At 39.7% G+C, this 20341-nt stretch overlaps 1 protein-coding gene across 1 annotated transcript in view; it reads left to right on the top strand.

Annotated features, from left to right (window-relative positions):
* SLC26A5 (solute carrier family 26 member 5) overlaps nt 1-20341 on the top strand; it is a 32901-nt gene that overhangs the window by 7841 nt on the left and 4719 nt on the right. The window contains exons 3-16 of the mRNA XM_030238023.2: nt 3276-3489; nt 5173-5312; nt 8426-8536; nt 9078-9259; nt 9773-9937; nt 11358-11510; nt 12740-12822; nt 12917-13064; nt 14796-14909; nt 15223-15300; nt 16738-16833; nt 17598-17704; nt 18776-18845; nt 20221-20313. Of these exons, the coding sequence (XP_030093883.2) occupies nt 3335-3489; nt 5173-5312; nt 8426-8536; nt 9078-9259; nt 9773-9937; nt 11358-11510; nt 12740-12822; nt 12917-13064; nt 14796-14909; nt 15223-15300; nt 16738-16833; nt 17598-17704; nt 18776-18845; nt 20221-20313 (1695 nt within the window). The 5' untranslated portion in view covers nt 3276-3334. The remainder of the gene's footprint in view (nt 1-3275; nt 3490-5172; nt 5313-8425; nt 8537-9077; nt 9260-9772; nt 9938-11357; nt 11511-12739; nt 12823-12916; nt 13065-14795; nt 14910-15222; nt 15301-16737; nt 16834-17597; nt 17705-18775; nt 18846-20220; nt 20314-20341) is intronic.

Here is a 20341-nt window from a genome sequence, read left to right as displayed (position 1 = left end):
CTGGTGAATGAGGCCAGAGAGAAAAGAAAGAAGTGAGCCATTATGTGGTTCCTAAAATCACCTGGTTTTGTGTCTTGCCTCTTCAGACAGTAGGAGCAGACCTTGCAGTAACTGTGCTTTTCAGGGTGCATTTGGGAGAACATGTTTTACATAGAGTGGCAGTATTTCCATCAGCCCTTTGCCTGATGGCGGTCACCTGTATTTGTAAGCTTGGAGACACAAAATATTTCTCGGACTTTTTAGGTCATGATCTAACTTGGAAGTCTCTAGCAGAGGACATAATGTCACACAGTACTAGTACTGTCCACCTGTGCTTTTCTGCTACTTAAAGCAATTTGTGCTTAGCTTCCAAAAGAAAGGGGTTTTGCCCTTGTAAAACAGGCAAGACAACGGGTTTGCTGCTGACTCCCCCATTTCCTTAGATAGTTCAGACACATTTAGGTTAGATACACATGTTAGGAGAAAAAGTGCCTAATAAAGCTGTAAGAGTCATATGGTACACCATTCTTAATGTCTCCAGCTTCTTGGTTTTTTCTCCCCATAGTTGTATTTTGAATCCAAGGAAGAGCAGCCAAATCTCTGTTCCTATAAATTTTATGGTTGCACTTTGATTCACGCGATTTGGATCAAAAATTATTGTCCTCTACAAGAATCAGTGCAGATGGCTTGACAGACCTCCTTTATCAGCTAAGATTGGGAAGAGAAAGTGCTAATTTATTACTGATAGTGTTATAAGTTCATGTTTGCTTCACTTTTTTTTTCTTTAACACCTTCAGTTTGATAATAGCAGGAAAGATATAAGACAGGCCTTTATCAGTCAGATAAAGAATTGCCAACTCTTAAGTCTTTTGCATACACGTTTTAACTACTTCAGCTCAACTCTTATCTGGCTGATAAGATTAATGACAGTGTTTCTTGCAGCTTTTTAACTTTATTCTTGCCATGAAGTTCAAAGGTTGTTGGAGAGCAGTATTCCACTCTCCACCATTGCCTTTCTCTTCCTCTGGATAAAGGTCTGTGAGTTTTCAGAAGTCATAGCAGTAAGCTATCTTTTCATGAAAATGGGCAGTACCTTGCTTTTGCTCTTCCTCAAGCATTCTGAGAGTGAAGAGGAAGACTCCGTTTCTGAGCCTTGGATAACTGTTGCCAGTTTGTCATACAGCAAACACTTGGAGAGACAGTCGAACCAGTCATGAAATGTTGCTATTTTGCTACTCAATGGACAATGTGTATCATCTCTCATAAAGACAAGCATCTCTATCTTGCTCTCTGTGTACTTTTGCAAAAGAGAGGAATGATATTAAAGACTTTAATTGTTACTGTACTATCTACAGCGTAGTAGTTTAGGTTGCCATCGAGGAACATGCTTATGTAGGGCTGTTAAGATGAAGTTGGTGAAATAACATGGAAAAAAAGAGCGTACAGAAGTGGAGACCTCCAGACTTCTCCAGGTCTAGATTTATAATACAAGCTCATGTGGCTCTTCCCTATGTTAACCAATCTACTTGAAGCTGAGCAAACTCAAAGGTGGAAATTCAGGAGCTAAATTGTTTGGGGCTAGCAGAGCAATGTCTTGTGTTTCTATCCTTTGTAGCAGAAAGAAGGCAGGGTGTGTGTTTTTAAAACCTTGGCTAAAAATGTATTGATAGTGCATTCTTATTTTATTGGAGAAGTTTGGCCAAAACCAAGTCATTGAACTGATTTGGTCTGTGTCTTTTGCATGCAGTTGCAGTTTTTGTTGTGATTTGAGTGTATTTTCTGTTTAGGACTGATTAAAATTGCTTCTTAATTTGTAGATAAGGCCCATGTTGCCAGAACACATCAATTAATTAATGGAGAAGATAGATTCTGTGTGAATAATGACATAAGGGACCATTACGGAATCCCAGAATGGTTGAGGCTTGAGGGTGCTTCTGAGGATCACAGATTACAACCTCCCTGCTCAAGAAGGATTGCATTTATTTCACACAATAAAGCTGGAGTCAATCTAGAGTGTGCAGTAAATGAAAAATTAAATTTTAGTAAAAATATCTTTTTGTGGCTGACAACGTAGGAAAGGTATTGCTTATGAAATACTGAGAACTGAAGAGATGCTGGGCTGTGTCAGTTCTAGAAGATAGAGATTACCAGGACCTGAGTGGAAAATTCCAGCACTTTCATCAGAATGAAGACATAGATAGCAATATTGATATTTTTCTGATGGTCTGACTGTATTTGCTGAATTGGAATGTTGGACCAATCATGGTTAGCTTTGTTTGAGTGCTTAGGTAGCAATTTGTTTAACTTCTGCATGGTAACCCTTTCTCAGAAAAGTATTGATGTACAGCTAAAAACAGGGCACCCCTGGGTTAGCACCCTTGGTTGAAGGCAAACACATGCTTAAGTGACTTGCTGGACTTGAGCCCATGGCCTTGTTCACAATGACGGCTCTGTTTCCCACTGCACTCAGGTTCTGTCATCAAATGTGGCACTAGCCAGCATCTCTGCCTAACAACATAGCAGTCCTGTCACTTTGCTCAGAATTGGGAGTGAGTTTCTTGCCCAGTATTTCTGAAAGCAGCAAACATGGGGCAATGGAATTAGCAGAGTGTCTTTTAAACATGTTGAGATGTTTGTGGCACTAAGTCAGACAGACAAATAGATCTTTACAAACCTCCTGGCTAGTTTTAAAACTGGGCACATCTCTTGATTCCTGTTTTATTTGGTGCAGATTGAGAATAGCAGCAAGTGGCACATCCATTGAAATAGTAACTGTTTGAAAGTGGTGAATTGTGTATCCTTGAGATGCTGTTTGGAAAAAGAAGCTTCTGAAATAGAGAGGAAGGCAGGTGGATAGATGCAGAAGCAACTGACAATCTGGAAGAAAGACGTGGTTTTCTCGGTGTTCAAGGCAGAATTCTGTCTTTTGAAAATGGACATGCTGGTTTGTCAGTAAGCAGGAAGTAACTCAGCAATAAAGGAATCTCCCTCCTACAGTGATATAGTCTTTAAAAAACTGAGGGAAAATCCAGATAAACATGAATGCAACCTTCCAGGTTAGTTTCATCTCTTATTTACAAAGAAAATAATGCAAAAGCTTTCATTATACAAGAGAAGTATAAATTAATAGCTTGCATATAGTAAAGACTGTGATTTATTTTCTTACTGCTGTTACAGACTATTTAATTAGACTACAATCACAGTTCTTGCCTCTAGCTTGTTAAAATACATTATTTGAAAGGAAATGCCAAATCTGAGGTTAAAAAGGAAACCAAACTTATTTTGTCTGCAAACAGGTTTTTTGGTGGAGACCGTGGAACTGTTCCTCCTTCACTGCTGCTCTGTGAGACCAGCTATGGAAGATGCTCAAGAACAAGAAGAATGTCTTGAGCAAACCCCGGGGTATTGTGTGCAGAGACCAATATACAACCAGGAGCTCCTGCAAGGACAGCTGCACAGGCGACAGAGAACCCCTCGGACTTTAGCGCAGAAGATTGCACATTCTTGTCGGTAGGGTTTTTTGTCTCATCTTTGCTTTATTGGTTAGGAATATTATAATTCTTAATTGATTCATGCACTTAGCCGGTAATCTCTTCAAAGAAACCTAAAAGATAAAACCACTAATTCTGCTTTGACCATTCAGCAAGACTGGGAAGAAGCTGTGTATGTGCTTTTAATGTTAATGTAGAACTATATTAGAAAATGTTGGATAAATTAGTTGAATTGCCTTCATCAAAGTGCAAAAGGAAAATAGGCAGCATAGAATGTGAATTATTCATCAGATCATGTGACATGAATTCATAAGACCCAGAAAAGTATCTGTCCTTCCTATGTGGAAATACTTATGGCCAAATTTGTGCTTCACGTGATCCTTTCACAGAATAATGGAGATGTGTGATAGCTGTGTAAAAATCTAAATATTGGTCTAATAAGAACTTAATAGAGCCATTGTCTGGCTTTTAATTAACTGCCTTGGAATCTAAGTATCATCTGGTTAGATGTGAAATGTCTTTAACTCTGCTTCTCTTGCTCCATGGTACCAGGGGATTTAAGTTCTCATTAGCTTTATGTTTATCCATGCTTCCTTTGCAGTGTTGTTTTCCATTTCTTTTTTAAACCTTGTTCTGAAGGACAACAGAACTGCTTTTCTATAAAATATTCCTATTCACATGATTTGACATTTGGAGATTAGCTTTGGTTTATGTATTGACTTCAATGGTAAAGACACTTAATTCTACCTCAGAAAACTTGTCTGTCCTGAATTAAAAGAAAGTGGATCCAAATCCTCATTTTTGTGATACAGTCTAGCTAACCATGGAGAAGTGTGGATGACTCTCACTTTTAGCAGCAAGCTTCTTCACTTGCAATTCAGAAGTGCTAACAAATCTCTGCAATTCTCTTGCAGTTCCCCTACACAGAAATGCATTTATACAATCCCTGTGTTACATTTTTAGCCAACGTTAAACTTACCACAGTACAATCAAGGTATGATGCAAAGCAGTACTGGATAGAGATATGTATTTCCTGGCTCTGTTCATTTGTCATGAGTCAGGGTTTCAAAAGGTTGATAGCTCTGCTGAGAGTCCCAAGGGTCAGTGCTGCTGGCTTCAGTGCCTTTCCTTTCTGTGGGAGGAAAGGTTATGCTCTCAAATAGCCTGAGAGTGGGTCTGTCAGTACTGGTAGGGATAGTGATAAGTACTGGTTAAATTAATAGATTTGCCATCTTCAGAGCATAAGAATATAAAATATTATGATCAAAAAAGTATAAAGCATGCAAAGAGTAAATGGGAAAAAGCACTGGATGCAAAGTATTCTGATGAGTGAAAACCACTATCAGGAAGCAAGTTATTCTCAGGGGATTGTTATTAGGAATGATCTCAGCAAAAGGTTTTGTGTGACCACTCAACTGTGCATAGAGTGGAACAGTTTTACTTCCCACTGACCTCCAGCCTCATGAGATTTTTGTTCTCTTCTCTAGTTCCGTAAGGTTTGTCAGCAGCACTAACATGTGAATAAGGGCTAAATTAACTGGAGGCATAGTTGTTTGTGCTTGAGCATGTCCAGAAATTACTGTCATCAGGAGTCTGAGCCTGCCTGTAAAGGAGCTGTTTTCTGTATAGGGATGACAGACAATTTTTGCAACCTGTTTGTCCCCTGCTAGTGCCTAACTTTCTTTCTGCTTTGTAATTCCAGTTGTTCCTCTAAGAAAGCCAAGTCTCATCTTTACAGTTTCTTACCGATTTTAAAATGGCTGCCTCATTACCCAGTGAAGCAATACTTACTGGGAGACATTATCTCAGGTGTTAGCACTGCGGTCATGCAGCTTCCTCAAGGTGAGTGTACCTCTGGATTTAATCATCCCTTCTTTGTGTGTGTGTGCTTTTATGGCAGTTCTTGACACCCTGAAACAGGTGCTCCTGAGAACAGGATGTGTATCTCAGGGCTCTCTGTGGAAATCAGCAGGGGTTCTGCAGACCAGCCCAGAAAAATGATTCCCTTAAAACTGCGAGTCACTGATAGGCACCAAATTCTGAAAGAGGTTCCCTCTCTAATCAGTATCCATAGCTTTCAGTGGCAGACCAACTTTTCACCGTTTAAGTGCATGTCAAAATTTTCCTGAATGCACCATATTATTTACTGATCTCACTGTCCTGAAAATCATGGCTAATTTCCTGCAGATGGTAGCAGACATATAGACATTATGTTTCAGGGAGCAACTGAGGCAAAATAACCAAACTAAATTTAACCAGAGAAGAACATACAAGAATTCAAAGACTGATCCCTAGGCTAGAAGTGACCAGTTTATGCTGGAACCATAGTAGCAGGCAGTGATTTACATGGTGTGATTAAATAAAAAGCATTGTCTGTAACAAGACTGAAAATCTGTGGAATTTCTATTAAATTACTTGGAAGTGTCAGCCTAAGTGGAGCCCAGTCCTGAAGCAGGAGCAGGTTCTGGAAGATAGAGAAAGCCAATGTTCACTATTCTGTTCAGCTCTTGGTGAATGGGCCAGTAGAATCTCTTGTTTAGCCCATCACTTACTATTAGCAGTTTCAGAAGAGTTAGGAGGTTAGAAAGCAGCAGCACTTCTCCAGCAATATCATTATGGGGTGCCCACTGCTCTGGGAATGGCAGTTTCACAATAGCTGCCACTGAGTAGATTTTTCCAGGAGGTCTTGGAGTCAAGGAAATTCTTTGATTTGTGCAGAGCCTTGTCCAGAGGATGATGTAATTAAGCATAAATAAGTTTACTTCTGTGTTGACTTATTTCATATTTCACTTGTTCCACTTTAGGCTGAGGCAGGTCTGAAAAAGTCATCTGTAAATCCAAGATTTTAATAGGTGGTAACCCGTTAAAATAATTAAATACCTTAACTTAGGCTGTGCAGATAATTTCTTTATTTCTGTATCTTCCTGGTTTTGTTTGAATTTTATGATTAAGGTTATTTTTTCTTCCCCACATAAGCATAAACTTATCTTAAACTGATAGCTAATGTGGTTAACTCTCAGGCATATCTGTCATATACTAGACACAAGCATTGTCAGTTGTATACCAAAATATAATTTATGTCATGAACTAAAAGAACACTAAAATGTAAGTGGTCAGCAGTGAACTTTATACTTAATTTTGTGACTCCTTTTAAAAGTAAACATTATTCATTTGGCGCCTGTAGACATGCCCTTAAACCACTCCTAATCTTTCCCTTTCTAAAAACACAAAAGTTGAACTTTCAGTTTTCTGGAATGGAAGTAATTATAGCAAGCATGGGTTCAAAGAAGCCTGGGAATCATTCCAGGTGAACTACAATGACCATGGTGTTTAAGCCATGGCCTCCTATCAGGTCAATATCTCTTTATTCCCTTGGCACTGACAGTCTCTAAAAATGCCAGTACGAATGAAAGGGAATAAAAGGGTATTCAGATCAGGAGCTTCACATAGATCCATCCTCCCAGTTTTGAACACTGATTTTCAGTTCTGGTTACTTGTACTGTTAAGTTCATCATCATATTAAAGACCAGGCTGTTACAGTACAGGGTGTTTGCTGATGTCAGGAGAGGTACTCCATGGATGAGAGAAGATATGTGGGAGGAGTTTCACAAGTACTTAATGAAATGCTCATTTGAGCAAGAGAATCAATGATGCCATCAGTCCAGTTTTGGTGAGAATATGAATTTTTGGTAAGGACTCAGGTATTGCTTAGGGCTAGCACAAGGCCCTGTGACTTACTGCACTGCACAAGAGCACTTGGATGGCACAGAAGATCCCTTTGGTTTAGCTCTTTTTTTTTTTTTTGTAATGTGATGCTTTGTCTCCCAATTTTAATTATTAGGGAGAGGTGGTTTTGAGTATCACTGGCTCTCCATGGTGGGGGAACCATTGCTCCTCTGGAATTTGCACTGGTCCACTGAGATTTTTACTGCTCACTTGGACCAGTCTGTCCAAGTGTGGCAAGAACCCACAGGTGTTACCAGCCTGCACTTGTGAGAGTGCAGAACCAAGCCAAGCCAGGATGCAGTGTTTTCTCCTTGAGGCCTGTTTGTTCTTTTCTGGTGTCAGTTCTCATTTACACAAGCTGTGTAGAGCTATTGTTTTGGCTGGAACTGCTTGGGACAGTTATGTGCCATATCACATGATGTATGCCACTTGCTTGTGAGCCTGGTCCCATGATAAGCACACCCTGAGTCACACAGAGGGTGGGAGATGTTCTTCCCTGGTGTCCCTTAGAGCTGTTCCCCCCACAGCTCCACAGTTGTGCTTGCCAGCCCCCACTACAGATAGGAATGATTGCATTCCACTGCATGGGACTGGACAGAGCTTAATGACAAAAAGGACTTTGTTTTTGGGAAGGATACCAGACTGTATAAAGCTCTGTGACCTTACAGATTGTCAGAAGTTTTCTGCTTATTTTACATTTTGAAGCATGTTTTGTGGAAACATAAACTGTTATGTTATCCCAGTCATTCTGGGGTGAGGGAGGAGGAAAGTGTTTAGTCAGTTAGGGGTTGCCATGAACACCGTGTCTGATGAGAAAAGGAAGAAAAACTCAAATGTGTCCCACTTGTTTTGAGGGTTTGGGTGTTTCTATCTTGATTCTTCTGCAGATGAAAACAAAAGCAACAAAAATCATTTGCTGGCCATTAAGGAGTGCTTCCACCCACAAAGGCAAAACAGGTGCACAAGTGTACACACAAACACAAACACACCTGCAGTGCCTGTAATTAGACTTTGGTTTCCTGACTCAACCCATCATGTTTCTAGGCACTGCCCTAGAGTATTACACATTTTAAAGACTATTCACTGAAAGATCTCCTATTTTTTAAACTTGGGACAAGTCTCTAGATTTCCTACTAGGTGTGTTCAGTTGTAGTAGACTTAAATCCCTTTGCTTCAGGTGTTTTATTTTTGTTGTTAACTTACCATACATATTTGTGTCTGTTTTCTAGGTTTAGCCTATGCTTTGCTGGCAGCTGTTCCCCCAGTATTTGGCCTATATTCTTCATTTTATCCTGTTTTTCTGTATACTTTTTTTGGAACCTCCAAGCACATATCAATAGGTATATCTGTATGGATAACTGAAAGTCTGTCTGTATTTGTGTGTGTGTGTTTTTAATAAAGCTGTAAAAAGTAAAATCAGAGAAGTAGAAAGTGTAGTTGTTTTCCATAAATTAAAATTTAGGTGCATGGGAGAAATGCAAATGTGTGGAACATAAGCAGTACTTTTTATTGTAGCTTATCCATTTTATGTAGGAAGCAGTAGAAAAGCATCTTGTATCAGATTAGGTCTAAAAATGTGTGTTGCAAACTCCTGAGCTATGATTTCATTAGTGTGGCTAGGATGAATCTTTAAAGTGCAAAATAGAAACTGAGATCGAAAAAAAAAAGATGGTGTTTACCTACTGCAGAGGTGTATGTTCACCATCTGACTGGCTTTAATGGTGCTGAGTACTGGAGCAGATTTGGGGACTAAAAATACATTATTAAGGTAGAAAACTTTTATTTTAGTTTAATTTTGCATATCTCAATAAGAACCACTCCTAAAAAAAAAAAAGCTTGCTGAGATTTTAAGCAATTATTTTCCTCTCCCTCTTGTTTCAGGTACCTTTGCTGTGGTTAGTATGATGGTTGGTAGCGTTGCTGTGAGAGAAGTGCCTGATGAAATGATTTGTCCAGACTCTAATACTACTAATATTACAGATATCCTTGAATTTTACAATGCTAGGGATGCCAGGAGGGTGCAGGTAGCTGTGGCTCTCGCCTTTCTTACAGGACTTATCCAGGTATGTGCTCACAGTTTGCTGTAAGGGCAGCTGCTGCTGCTGGGCTTGCAGAAGGTGCTGGGTCACAGTGGGTCCCCTGTAACCAGACTTGTGCTTCTGCACTGCTCTTTGTGGGACACCGGCTGCGTTATGGCAGCCTCATCACAGAACTGGGGATGGGTGCATTGGAGGCAGGATTTTATCTGGCATCTTAGCTGGACTGGAAAAAAACAGGTTTTACCCCCTTTTCATTTTTTCCTATCCCGTCAGAAAATCTCAGCTGAGTTCTCTAATCTGTCCATAAACACATACAAACAATGCATACATACATACCCATATATCACTCTGGGCCTGCCAGTGGCATGGAATATTTGGTGCATTGGTGGCAGCTTACTGACCTGTGGCTTTAGAAAAGCCAAGTTCGGGTTTGCCTGATCTGGCTTGGGCATTGAGGAAAGAAGAGGGGTGTGTGGGTGTGTGCTGTACCCAGACTATAGTGGGAGTCACATGGTTGACACTTCTCTTTTTCCTTAGTTGTGTTTAGGTTTCCTTCGGTTTGGATTTCTGTCCATCTATCTAACAGAGCCTCTGGTGCGAGGGTTTACCACTGCAGCTGCAGTTCATGTCTTCACTTCCCAGTTAAAGTATCTCCTTGGTATCAAGACCAGCCGCTACAGCGGGCCCCTCTCAGCTGTTTATGTGAGCAACTACACTTACTAAGCATGCAAATTCTGTGTTGGCTGGATCTAGTTCCTAAGCTTTTTCCTGTTTTTATGTTTTATTTGGCACTAAGTAGAATAATCTTCAGTATTGAACACTGGATATGAGGTCGTTAAGTGCCATAGTTATATATGAATATCTGAAAGTGCAGCCCAAGTGTGACTTGATAGATTCACAGTCTGAGATGGGTGGATTTTGGGATTCTGCTGAATGCAGTTTCATAATATAAAGAAATATTGTTCATTGAAGCAAATCTCTTGTGCCTTGGAGGGAAATGTGCTCCTGAAATGCTTCACTGTAAATCAGGCGTGCTCTGCAAAGCTAGGAAATGTTACTCTCAGAATCTTTCCACTCTTAAGTGGAAGAAAAGGGAAGATCTCAGATGTCTGTGAAAACTTAAGCTTTTGAGCAGACTGATGGCTCAGCGATAATGAAGATTCAGGATTTCATCTACATGTAGGTTACAGAAAATGCTTTGTGGGAATCTTTTTGTATGTTTGTGCAGATACAACAAACCTTTTGCAAACAAGTCTGCATTAATGATTAACTCCAAAATTTGCTGTTCAGTTCACAAAACTGGGAACCAGTCATACTAATTGCCAAACAAATAGAAGGGAAGTTATAAATTCAAGATGAATACTACCAGGACATCTTGAATGTATAATATCCTGACAGTTGTAGCAATTTTCAGTCTGCATAAGGAAGAGTATGTTTACCTTCTTTCAAAGACCTCTCGAGATGTTATTTATTTATTTTAATGCAGTGGAAAAAGGAGGAATAATCAGTATGGGCAATTATTTACCCACTAGCAATTTGTGTATTCCAGCAGGCTTTTTTTCTAACACCCTTTTAGAAAGCGTTTTCAATTAAAAGGTATTTGGAATAATAGCTGGTTCAGCAGCATTGCAGGATCACTGCTATTTAACCATATTGTTATGGCAACCTCAATGGTTCTATCAGCAGCTTTATTGTTTTAGAATAGTTTAGGCAGCTCTAAGAAAATGTGACTTGCCAAAGAATATTTGAAGGTATTAAAAGGAGTTTGCATTTATTACTTTCAGGTAGCTGCCACTGAGGAATATGTGTGAAAATGCTGAGAATAAGAGACATGGTTTAGTTTAGGCTTTTTACCCCATTAAAGTTTTTTCTCCAAATTTTTGCCCCCTTTAGGGAACACTGATATTGTAAATGATTCAAGTGCATTTCTCTCACTGACATACTCTAGTCTTCTGTGTTTTGTAGGAACAATGGATATTTTGGTGAGGTCCTCATCACTGTGGTTATAAATTTACAGTGAAACCACAGATGAAAAGCAATGTATAATTCACTCTTCTGTGGCAAATCTCCATGAAGATTCTATTTTCTTAAGAATAATTATGATCCTTCTGGTATGTTACAGAGCCTGGTTGCCGTGTTTTCAAATATAACAACCACCAATATTGCTACATTGACTGTTGGATTATCGTGCATTGTTCTCTTGCTGATTGGCAAGGAGATCAATTTCCGCTTTCAGAAGAAGCTCCCGGTTCCTATTCCTATGGAGATCATTGTGGTAAGCCAGTTGGGAAATTCCATGGCTAAATTATGTAGCTGTTCTAAAGCTGTAGAAACTGTCTCATGTTCTATCTTATCGTACTGAACTTGTGAGTAACTTCCATTGAACATAATTCATTTGAGCCTTGATCCAATTGAAGGTTTGGATTCTCTTAAAATTAAGAACTGGAATGCCCATATGGAGAGCATAAAGTCACAAAGAAGAATTGAAAAACAAATTAGATACCCCCAGTTCTCCTATAGCAATAGGTAGATATAAAACTCTCTCTATCCAGGAGTTTGGGCTCCTGACTGCTTCCCTGCAAGACAATGCAGTGTTTTAAGTGGCATTTCCCTCATGGAGTCCAAGAGCTCAGAACCCTTTCCTGAAGGAAGGTGCTTACAGATGCCTATAAGATGCCTGCAGAGGTTCTGCAGGGTGTGCTTGCTTCTTGAAATGCAGTAGCAGAAAGAAGAGCAGGAGCCATCAGGACTTATTACTTTTTCCTTTCTCTGTTTCGGAGATTGATAACTGGCTGCAGCACTAGTTCTGTTTCAAACAACTGTTCTAAAATACCTGTGTAAAACAGACTATCATAATACACACTAAGCCTACAGCTCAGACACCCTTTTGCCTTTAAAAGTGATTTGATTTAAAAATGAGTTCTCAGATTACTACAGGTCTCAAAAAACCTGCACATAATGGAGTTAAGAAAGGAAATAATTGAAGGTATGGGCACAGTCTAGATAGAAGGAACAAAGAAAAGGGATGCTGGTGAGAGATGTGGGAGATGTGGAATAGAGTATTTTTTTGATAGGCAATAGCAAAACAATGTTCCTTTCTTTGCTGTTGCATCAGTTCTCTTTACAGGTAACAGGCTATGCTCATGCAAATAAGCCAGTGCACACAAGCAGGAGTGTCCTTGCATTTGATTTTACCAATACACTCATTTGCCTGAGCTTGGCTTAGGCAAAGGGAATTTGGGTGATTCATATCATACCATAGCGTGTTCCATTTATCTTTTTATAAAAAAACTATAAAATCAGGATGAGTTGGACACGATGAAGGAAAAATCATGATGCTTCCTCCTTTTTGTCTGCTTTTTTGGCCCCTAACTCATAGAAAACTGACTGACAATAAATGTAACCACTTGTGTTTATTAATAGCAGTCAGCCAACCTTTATATCTCTTCAAGTGGCTTTATCTCTTTTTAGGTAATGTTTACAAATGTGTTTGTGGATTTTTAGGTCATTATTGGCACAGGAGTTTCAGCTGGAATGAATCTGCATGAGTCGTACAAAGTGAATGTTGTTGGGAATATTCCTCAAGGGTAGGAATGATACATTCTTATTAAGACTCTGTGTTTTCTGTATTGCTTATAGTTCTTACCGTATTAATGTATAAATATTAATTTCATCTCCAAGGTTACGTGCACCAGCAGTTCCTGACATTCACCTAATCCCAGCAATATTTGTGGATGCAGTAGCAATAGCAGTAGTTGGATTTTCAATGGCTGTATCAATGGCCAAGATCTTTGCCCTTAAACATGGTTACACCATCGATGGGAATCAGGTAAAAGTAGCAGAGTTGATTTGTTGAAAATTCTCAGTAGCACCTTTGTTATATCATTAAAGTAGGGCGTGATATTGGCAAAAATGAGGGTTTCTTCAATAGTGGAATCAGGCCAGATTTTTGACAGCCTACACATTTAAAGGCCAGGAATTAATGTAAGTTCTTCTTCTGGCTGTGTTTAAAAGACCAGTTTCACTTTTAGCTTTATTTTGGGAAACCTGCTTCTGCTATACTTGGACATACACATGACTATTAATTTTTGGGACAGGCATTACTTGGCCATACTGTCCTGTTGAGCAGCTACATTTTCTCTGCTTTCTGTAATAGAGCAAAGCATAGAGGTCCCATGTGATAAATACAGTACCTTATGTGTCAAAGAACTCTTGTCTAGAGTTTAAAAATTCCAATTATTATTATTATTTATATTTTCTTTTTATTCGCACCCATTGCAAATGGGCAACGTTTTCTGGGGCAGCAATTGGTCCTGTCTGTACTTGGCATTCTGAGCATGATTTGCGTGATAAGGACTGTGTTTAGGACTCCCTAAAATTAAAATTATATGTCCTCCTCACCTACTCTGGCCTTCCTGTGCAGTTTAGAATCAATACTTCAATTGGATTATTGGTCTATATCATTGTGGTGTCAAGGGAGGCAGAGTTCCTGTGCTGTAACACATCTCCTAGAGCACATCTGACACAGCACAGATCAGCTCTTCCCCCCCTTATCAGAATGATTGCCTTCCTCTGAGAGTAAATGAAGTTTACATACGGAGTTTTACATCTGGTCAGGTGAATCTCATCCTTCATGTCATTGTGCTCTGTTTCCCAAAGAGAGAAGAGGACAAATCTGTAGCTGCATGAATGTAATTGCCTTTATTTACCTTAAACATAATCATCGCTGACCTGAGTTAAGCATCTAAATCTTTTCCTCAGGAAGTGCCAGATGCTACTTCACTTGGGTGTTAAACTGTAGCACTCCTCGTCACAGTATCAGTGCATGCCAAACGTTCTAAATGAATCCAAAAAGGATTGTACAAATGCAAAAAGAAAATCTCATTGAGGACTATTGGAAATGTGTGACTCAAATCACTCAGTTACAAATAACAAGATGCAGAGTAGTCTGGGGAGGCTTCATTAAAAGCAAGTAATTTATTAGGCATCAGAAATGCAGTACTGAGATAGATGGAGCTCCTGACCTCACCCATGGGAGCCCTTCTCATGTGGGATCTTGCTGAGGAAGCAGCAGACACTCATTGGTTTTTTCATGTACAGCAATGGATTACCACTCAAGGAAGCACAGGCAGGGCTGCTCATGGTGTTAAACACATAGGGTGGTTAAGAAAGAAAGGTGTTTTCATGAGAAAACATTTTTCATGTATATTCAGGGTTAAAGTTCAAATTATCCCCAAGATGAAGAAATCCTTAAAACAATCAGTGCTGTCATTCATTTTCATTTTAAGTCTGATTAATTCTTTTAACATTTTGGGATAGGAAATGTCTCCAGCATTTCACGAGAGACTTTATTTAACAGATGACTTTACCTGCATCAGCTTGTGCTTGTATGAGAACTACAAGTATAAGCTAAAATTAGGTTGCTTCTTCTCTACAATGAGGTTTCTAGAAAGCAGTGTAAATAAGATGTGGTTGTTAATGTCTGTGGATAGTTCCAGCTTGGTACCACTGCTAAGTGTAAGTGTGTATTTGGCTTTCTTTGCTCTATTGTTTAACACAGGAACTTATTGCCTTGGGAATATGCAACTCTGTGGGGTCCTTTTTCCAAACCTTTGCAATCACATGCTCAATGTCTCGGAGTCTTGTCCAGGAAAGCACTGGTGGAAAAACTCAGGTATGTACAATACCCAAATCCTGAGCCAAACGAAGTTTACTCTTTGGAGCTCCAGAACTCAAGTCTGAAGCTTATCTAGATGGCTATATTTCTCTGCCTGAGCCAGAAGAATTAACTGGAGTTTCCCATGTTTCAAATCCAGACTGGGTCGGGAGAGAAAGTGGCATGATGGGCAAAATGGGTGAACTGAATGGAAGTAATCAAAAGTTGTTTGTACAGCCAGCCTTGTCGAAAGCACAAGGAGTTAGCTAATCAGTATTATTTCCCCTTGGGAACACTTCTGAATAATCTCTGGCCTTTTTTTTTTGTTCAGATTGCAGGTGCACTCTCTGCAGTTATGGTTCTGTTGGTAATTGTGGCTATTGGATACCTTTTTGAACCACTTCCACAGGTAAGGGAGTTTTGCATATTAGGCATTGCATTGACTGTGAACAGAAGCCCATGAGTATTGGTAAAACTTGAGATTGTGGGAGGGTTAGTAAACAACAGTTAGGCTTTGATCCAGAAACCTTTAAACTTTGTATGCATTTTTGCCATAAATTAGCCTAGAAATAGTGTTTTGAACAATTCAGCATGATTTTTGTTGTTTTTAGTATTGGATATCCTGAACTCTGTCTTTAGAACGTAAGAATACCTTCAAGCAATTCCCCTTTAGAACTGTTTAGGTTGGAAAAGACATTTTAAGATCATTGAGTTCAGCTGATAACTCAGCACTGCCAAGCCCACCACTGAATCAATGCCCCTAAGTGCCACATCTCTCACTGTAAATATCTCCAGGGATGGTGACTCAACCACTTCCTGGGTAGCCTGTTCCAATTCTTGACAAACGCTTCCATGAAGCAACTTTTCCTCATATCCAGTCTAAACCTCCCCTGGCACAACTTGAGGCAATTTCCAGTCATTCTGTCACATTTTATTTTGCAAGAAGAGTCCAATCTCCAGTCCTCACCTGGCCACAACTTCCTCTCAGGTGTAGAGAGTGATAAGGTCTCCTCCAAGCCTCCTTTTCTCCAGGCTAAACACCCTCAGCCACTCCCCATCAGACTTGTGCTCCAGACCCTTCCCAGCTCCATTGCCCTTCTCTGAACTCTCTCCAGCCCCTCAATGTCCTTCTTGTACTGAAGGGCCCAGAACTGAACAGAGGATTTGTGGTGTGGCCTCACCAGTGCCGAGTATAGGGGGACAATCCCTGCCCTGGTCCTGCTGGCAGCATTTGATTGCAGCATAGGAATTCTGGGTTGAAGTTGAAAAGTTAAAACAAAGTCCCAGCTTGGCTAGTAGAAGGCTGGGCCTGGGTAATGGCTCAGCATAATGAGTTGGGTTTGTTGCTGTTTATACTTATTTGTATAAAAATATATTTATGTGAAAAAGTATATTTCTGACTTTAAAAAAAAATCTGTTTCTGGTGATGTGCAAAGGATGATACACAATTCCTGTTTATTGTTATAGGAGTTGGGCCTTAGGTTACAACCATATGACTGTTGCAGGAATTGTTTCAGTATGTTGTAGAGAAACATGAATTTGAGATTATAGTTTTCTGCTTCAGGCACTGGAAGTGTAGCAGCATGAAGTGTAGGAGCATGTGATTCCTCTTGCTAGGAAAGAGTAAATCAAACTGAACTGAGCTGGTTTGCCAATTCTGCAGCTGCAGTAAAAGCACATGGCCACTGAACTACCTGAAAAGCTGTGGGGTTTTGAATAGAACATCTGTCCAGTAGACTTACATCAGTTATAAAGCACAGAAGTAGTTATTTGCGATCCTTTGTAGTTCTTACTTGGCATTGGGTTTCTTTTGCTTCTGAAAATTGCATTTTTGTTATGTTCTTAGACAGTGCTAGCTGCAATTGTCATGGTGAACCTGAAGGGAATGCTTAAACAGTTTGGAGATGTCATGCACTTCTGGAGAACCAGTAAGATCGAGCTGGTGAGTATTGCACAGCTCAGTGCAAATGTTTTACTATACTAAATTTGTTGCTATCCCCAAAATGGCATAGAAACTTACCAAAGAATTACAAATTAGTGTTGTATTGCAGGTGAACATAAGTCAGGGAGCTGTAATTACCCTGGGAGAGTGGTCTGCCGGTGACAAGAATATTTTTGGTTTTGCTCAACAATCTTATAATTCAGGTCAGAAGTAGTTTGGTTGCAGTAAAAGCAAAAGCTCTGGCAGTTTTGCTAGAGAAACAAAGGCTGTGGGAATGTCTTGAGAAGAATTTGAAAACAGAGTAACAAAGAAAACCACTTGAAGGTATTTGCCATCTTTTAAGACAAACCAAAAACCTGGCTGGAGTGGGCCAGAGCTAAAAGTGTATTGGAGGGAACATTTTGGTGGCATTTCTCTCCTGGATGAACTGGCTGATGGAACTGAGTTAGAGCTACTTGCAAGCCTTGAATATTTTGTTTTTATCTTAAGGTATTTGGAGTCTGGTATGGTAGAACAAGATTCCTTGGAGAACAGGGCTTAAAGCATTAATTAGTATATGACAGTTTGTCATATGTTAAAGTGCCTTGAGCTTTTATGCCCTTCTGAAAGGTCAATGCAATTTCCATCTGGCATCATGATAGGTTACATTAGAGCCTATTCCTGATCAGAAGTGATATACAGGTTTTGTGGTTGGGTTCTGCTGTTGCTTTTGTTGTTAACAGGAAAGAGAATGCATAATAATTCACATCTTTTTTTTGTTTTAGGCTATCTGGGTGGCAGCTTTTGTGGCTTCTCTTTTCCTGGGACTAGACTATGGTTTGCTTACTGCAGTAGCATTTGCAATGATAACCGTTATTTACAGAACACAAAGGTCAGATTTTTTCTTTATCAAAATTAATATTTGCTGATCTTCTGTGTGGTTTTGTTTGCTTAAGGGGTGCAAATAAACAGAAGTCCATCCCACCCTCTTCCACTGCATGCTGAATGGAATTTCCTTCCTAATATAGGTCATGCCCTTTGGCTCTGATCCAGGGTTCACATTCTCTTTTTCTGAGAACAAAATTTTTAGAGGGCATGAACTTTACTCTCAGTAATAAGCAGAAGATTTTTTATTTCTCATAGTGGCTGATCTTGTTTATTTCTTTTAATGCTTTGAGTTTAGAACTTTAAATCTTCTTTCTGCCAGTTTCACTGATTACGTTTTGTGTGCACTAATTGTCACAGAGAAACTGAGGTTGTGTCAGGTTATCATGGGATGAATGCTTAGGTATTTTAAAAGAAAGTTCTAAATTGTAAAATGCAGTGGCTGTTCTTCTAGTTTTCAAGTCACTTCTCCCCATTCAAAGTGACAAAGCTCTTATTGTGAGGCTTTCCAGGTCTACAGTGAAATGATTTCTTGCATGTGTGGATAGGACTGGCGTGTGAGGTTTCCAGGCTCAAGGTCTGGGACAGGTGGAAACTGTGTAAAAGTCTTGGTTCTGTCTGCATTGGAGTGAAAGGAAATTGTGAGATTTCCACTCTGCATACGTAAGAGAATTTTTCTGCTATCTCTGTACAGTTTTATTCTTGCAAACAGAACAGTGATGTACTTTGCTGTCACAGTTCTTGTGAGTTGGGAAAATTCATCTTCTTAGGCATTGTCCTGGAAGCAGAGTGGCTCTTTGAAATTTCAGCATGTTTTCTGTCAGTAAGAGCTTGCAGGACAGTCAACAGAGTTGCACCAGTTGGTGCTTGTCCTGGGGTGACTTTGCACTGACAGAAACAACTTTCTTATAATTGAGTTCTGCCATAAACTGCTCACTGCATTTAACTACGTTTAGATAATCCTGTACCAGACAGGCCCTGCAGAATGACCACTTAAAATAAGTTTCAGTCCGTGTTAAACACTCATTTTCCACTTTATAAGTGATAATAGAGAAATATTTGTTTCCTTTCTCTCTAGGCCTGAATACAGAATCCTTGGTCAGATTCCTAACACTGATATCTACTGTGATGTGGAAGAGTACGAAGAGGTAGGAACATGTTTTTCTGCATTGAGGAGTTTCATTCAGTGGAGCAAAGAGAGCTGTGGCAATTTTCTGCTTTGTCCTGCCGCACTGCACATGCAGTGCTGGCTCTGAGCATTCACCTGTGTTAAAAAGAAATAAATAGATTTGGGTTTAGTAGTAAAAGTTGCTTTGTTCAAAATGGGAGCTCTTTGTACTGCACGTACATTTCACCAGGCAGTGATCAAAAGTACTTTTGTAGTAGTTCCATTGTCCAAGTGTTTAGGAATACCACTGCTCAACCTTCCATGTAAACAAGTGCATACCAGGCCACCTTCTTTATTTGTGTGGCAGTAGTGGATGGAATCCATAAAGAACATTGTATGTTCTTCAGAATTGCACAAACCGTTCAAAACAGCATCCCACCCATCCCCTGCTCATTAAATATATGTGATTAATGGCACAATTGCTCATCATGCACTTAGCTGCTCATAAATGCCATTTTGTTCAACCAAAGGTTGATGAAAGCATTACATTTTTCAGTGCAATGGATATGAACATGCTGTATTTATTCCCAAACAGCAGCTACAATTTTCTGCACTCTCTGCTATGTTCTCAGAGATGCTGCTATGAAAATTACATCATCCTTTACTGAGGAACCAGTCTGTAAAAACCTATGGAAAAAGATCATGCAGTTCTGCTTTAAATATGATGCAAAGCAGGAGTATGAGTGCTCACATTTATATCTGCATGCAAAGGAGAGGAGACTCCGTTTCTGTTACACTGAATGCAGTCAGCATTTCCTCCTGGGTAAAGGTGGGGCTGGCAGCATATGGCAGGCTGGGTCTCTGCTGCTAGCCAGGTCATTTGCATGCAAAATGTCACAGTTCAGCATGCCTAGAGATGACTGCATTTAAAGAAGGGGAGAGAAGTGAATATCAAGACCTGTCTGAAGGTCCAGATAAAACCAAAGATTTGAAAGGTTGGTTTTCCTGATACCTGGGGAGTCAAGAAAGAAAAAGAGAGAAAGAGGGAAATGAGGTATTATGCCTGTTGAAAGGGAGGCTAAAAGGAAGCAATTCTAGGAGTGCATGATTTCCTCATGGTATTATCAGCTGCAAATAGCAACATGAAAGAACTGCAAATATTTAATTTTTATGGCTGTACATTTTGGTGTAATATAGAAGGAGAAATGTTACCAGGCATTGATAGTGTGCAGAATTACACTGGGAGAGGGGGAGGTTCTGATCTCCCTTTGCTCACAACAGTGCCAACCTTCTTTATCTGGCACATGCTGAGAGCCTTGCAGGGTTGGCTGTTGCACTGCTGCATGTTCATGTGTTTTATGATTACACAGGGGCTTTTTTTCTGTTTAACTGTTCACATCCAATATTTTCCTTAGGTTAAAGAATATCCTGGAATCAAAATATTTCAAGCTAATACATCTCTTTATTTTGCTAATAGTGAGTCATATGCAAGGGCACTGATAAAAAAGGTGAGTAAAGTGAATTCTTTTATGTCTG

Source organism: Serinus canaria, chromosome 1A (genome assembly GCF_022539315.1).
Source record: "Serinus canaria isolate serCan28SL12 chromosome 1A, serCan2020, whole genome shotgun sequence".
NCBI lineage: Eukaryota > Metazoa > Chordata > Aves > Passeriformes > Fringillidae > Serinus > Serinus canaria.
This window is presented reverse-complemented; position numbering and strand designations above follow the sequence as displayed.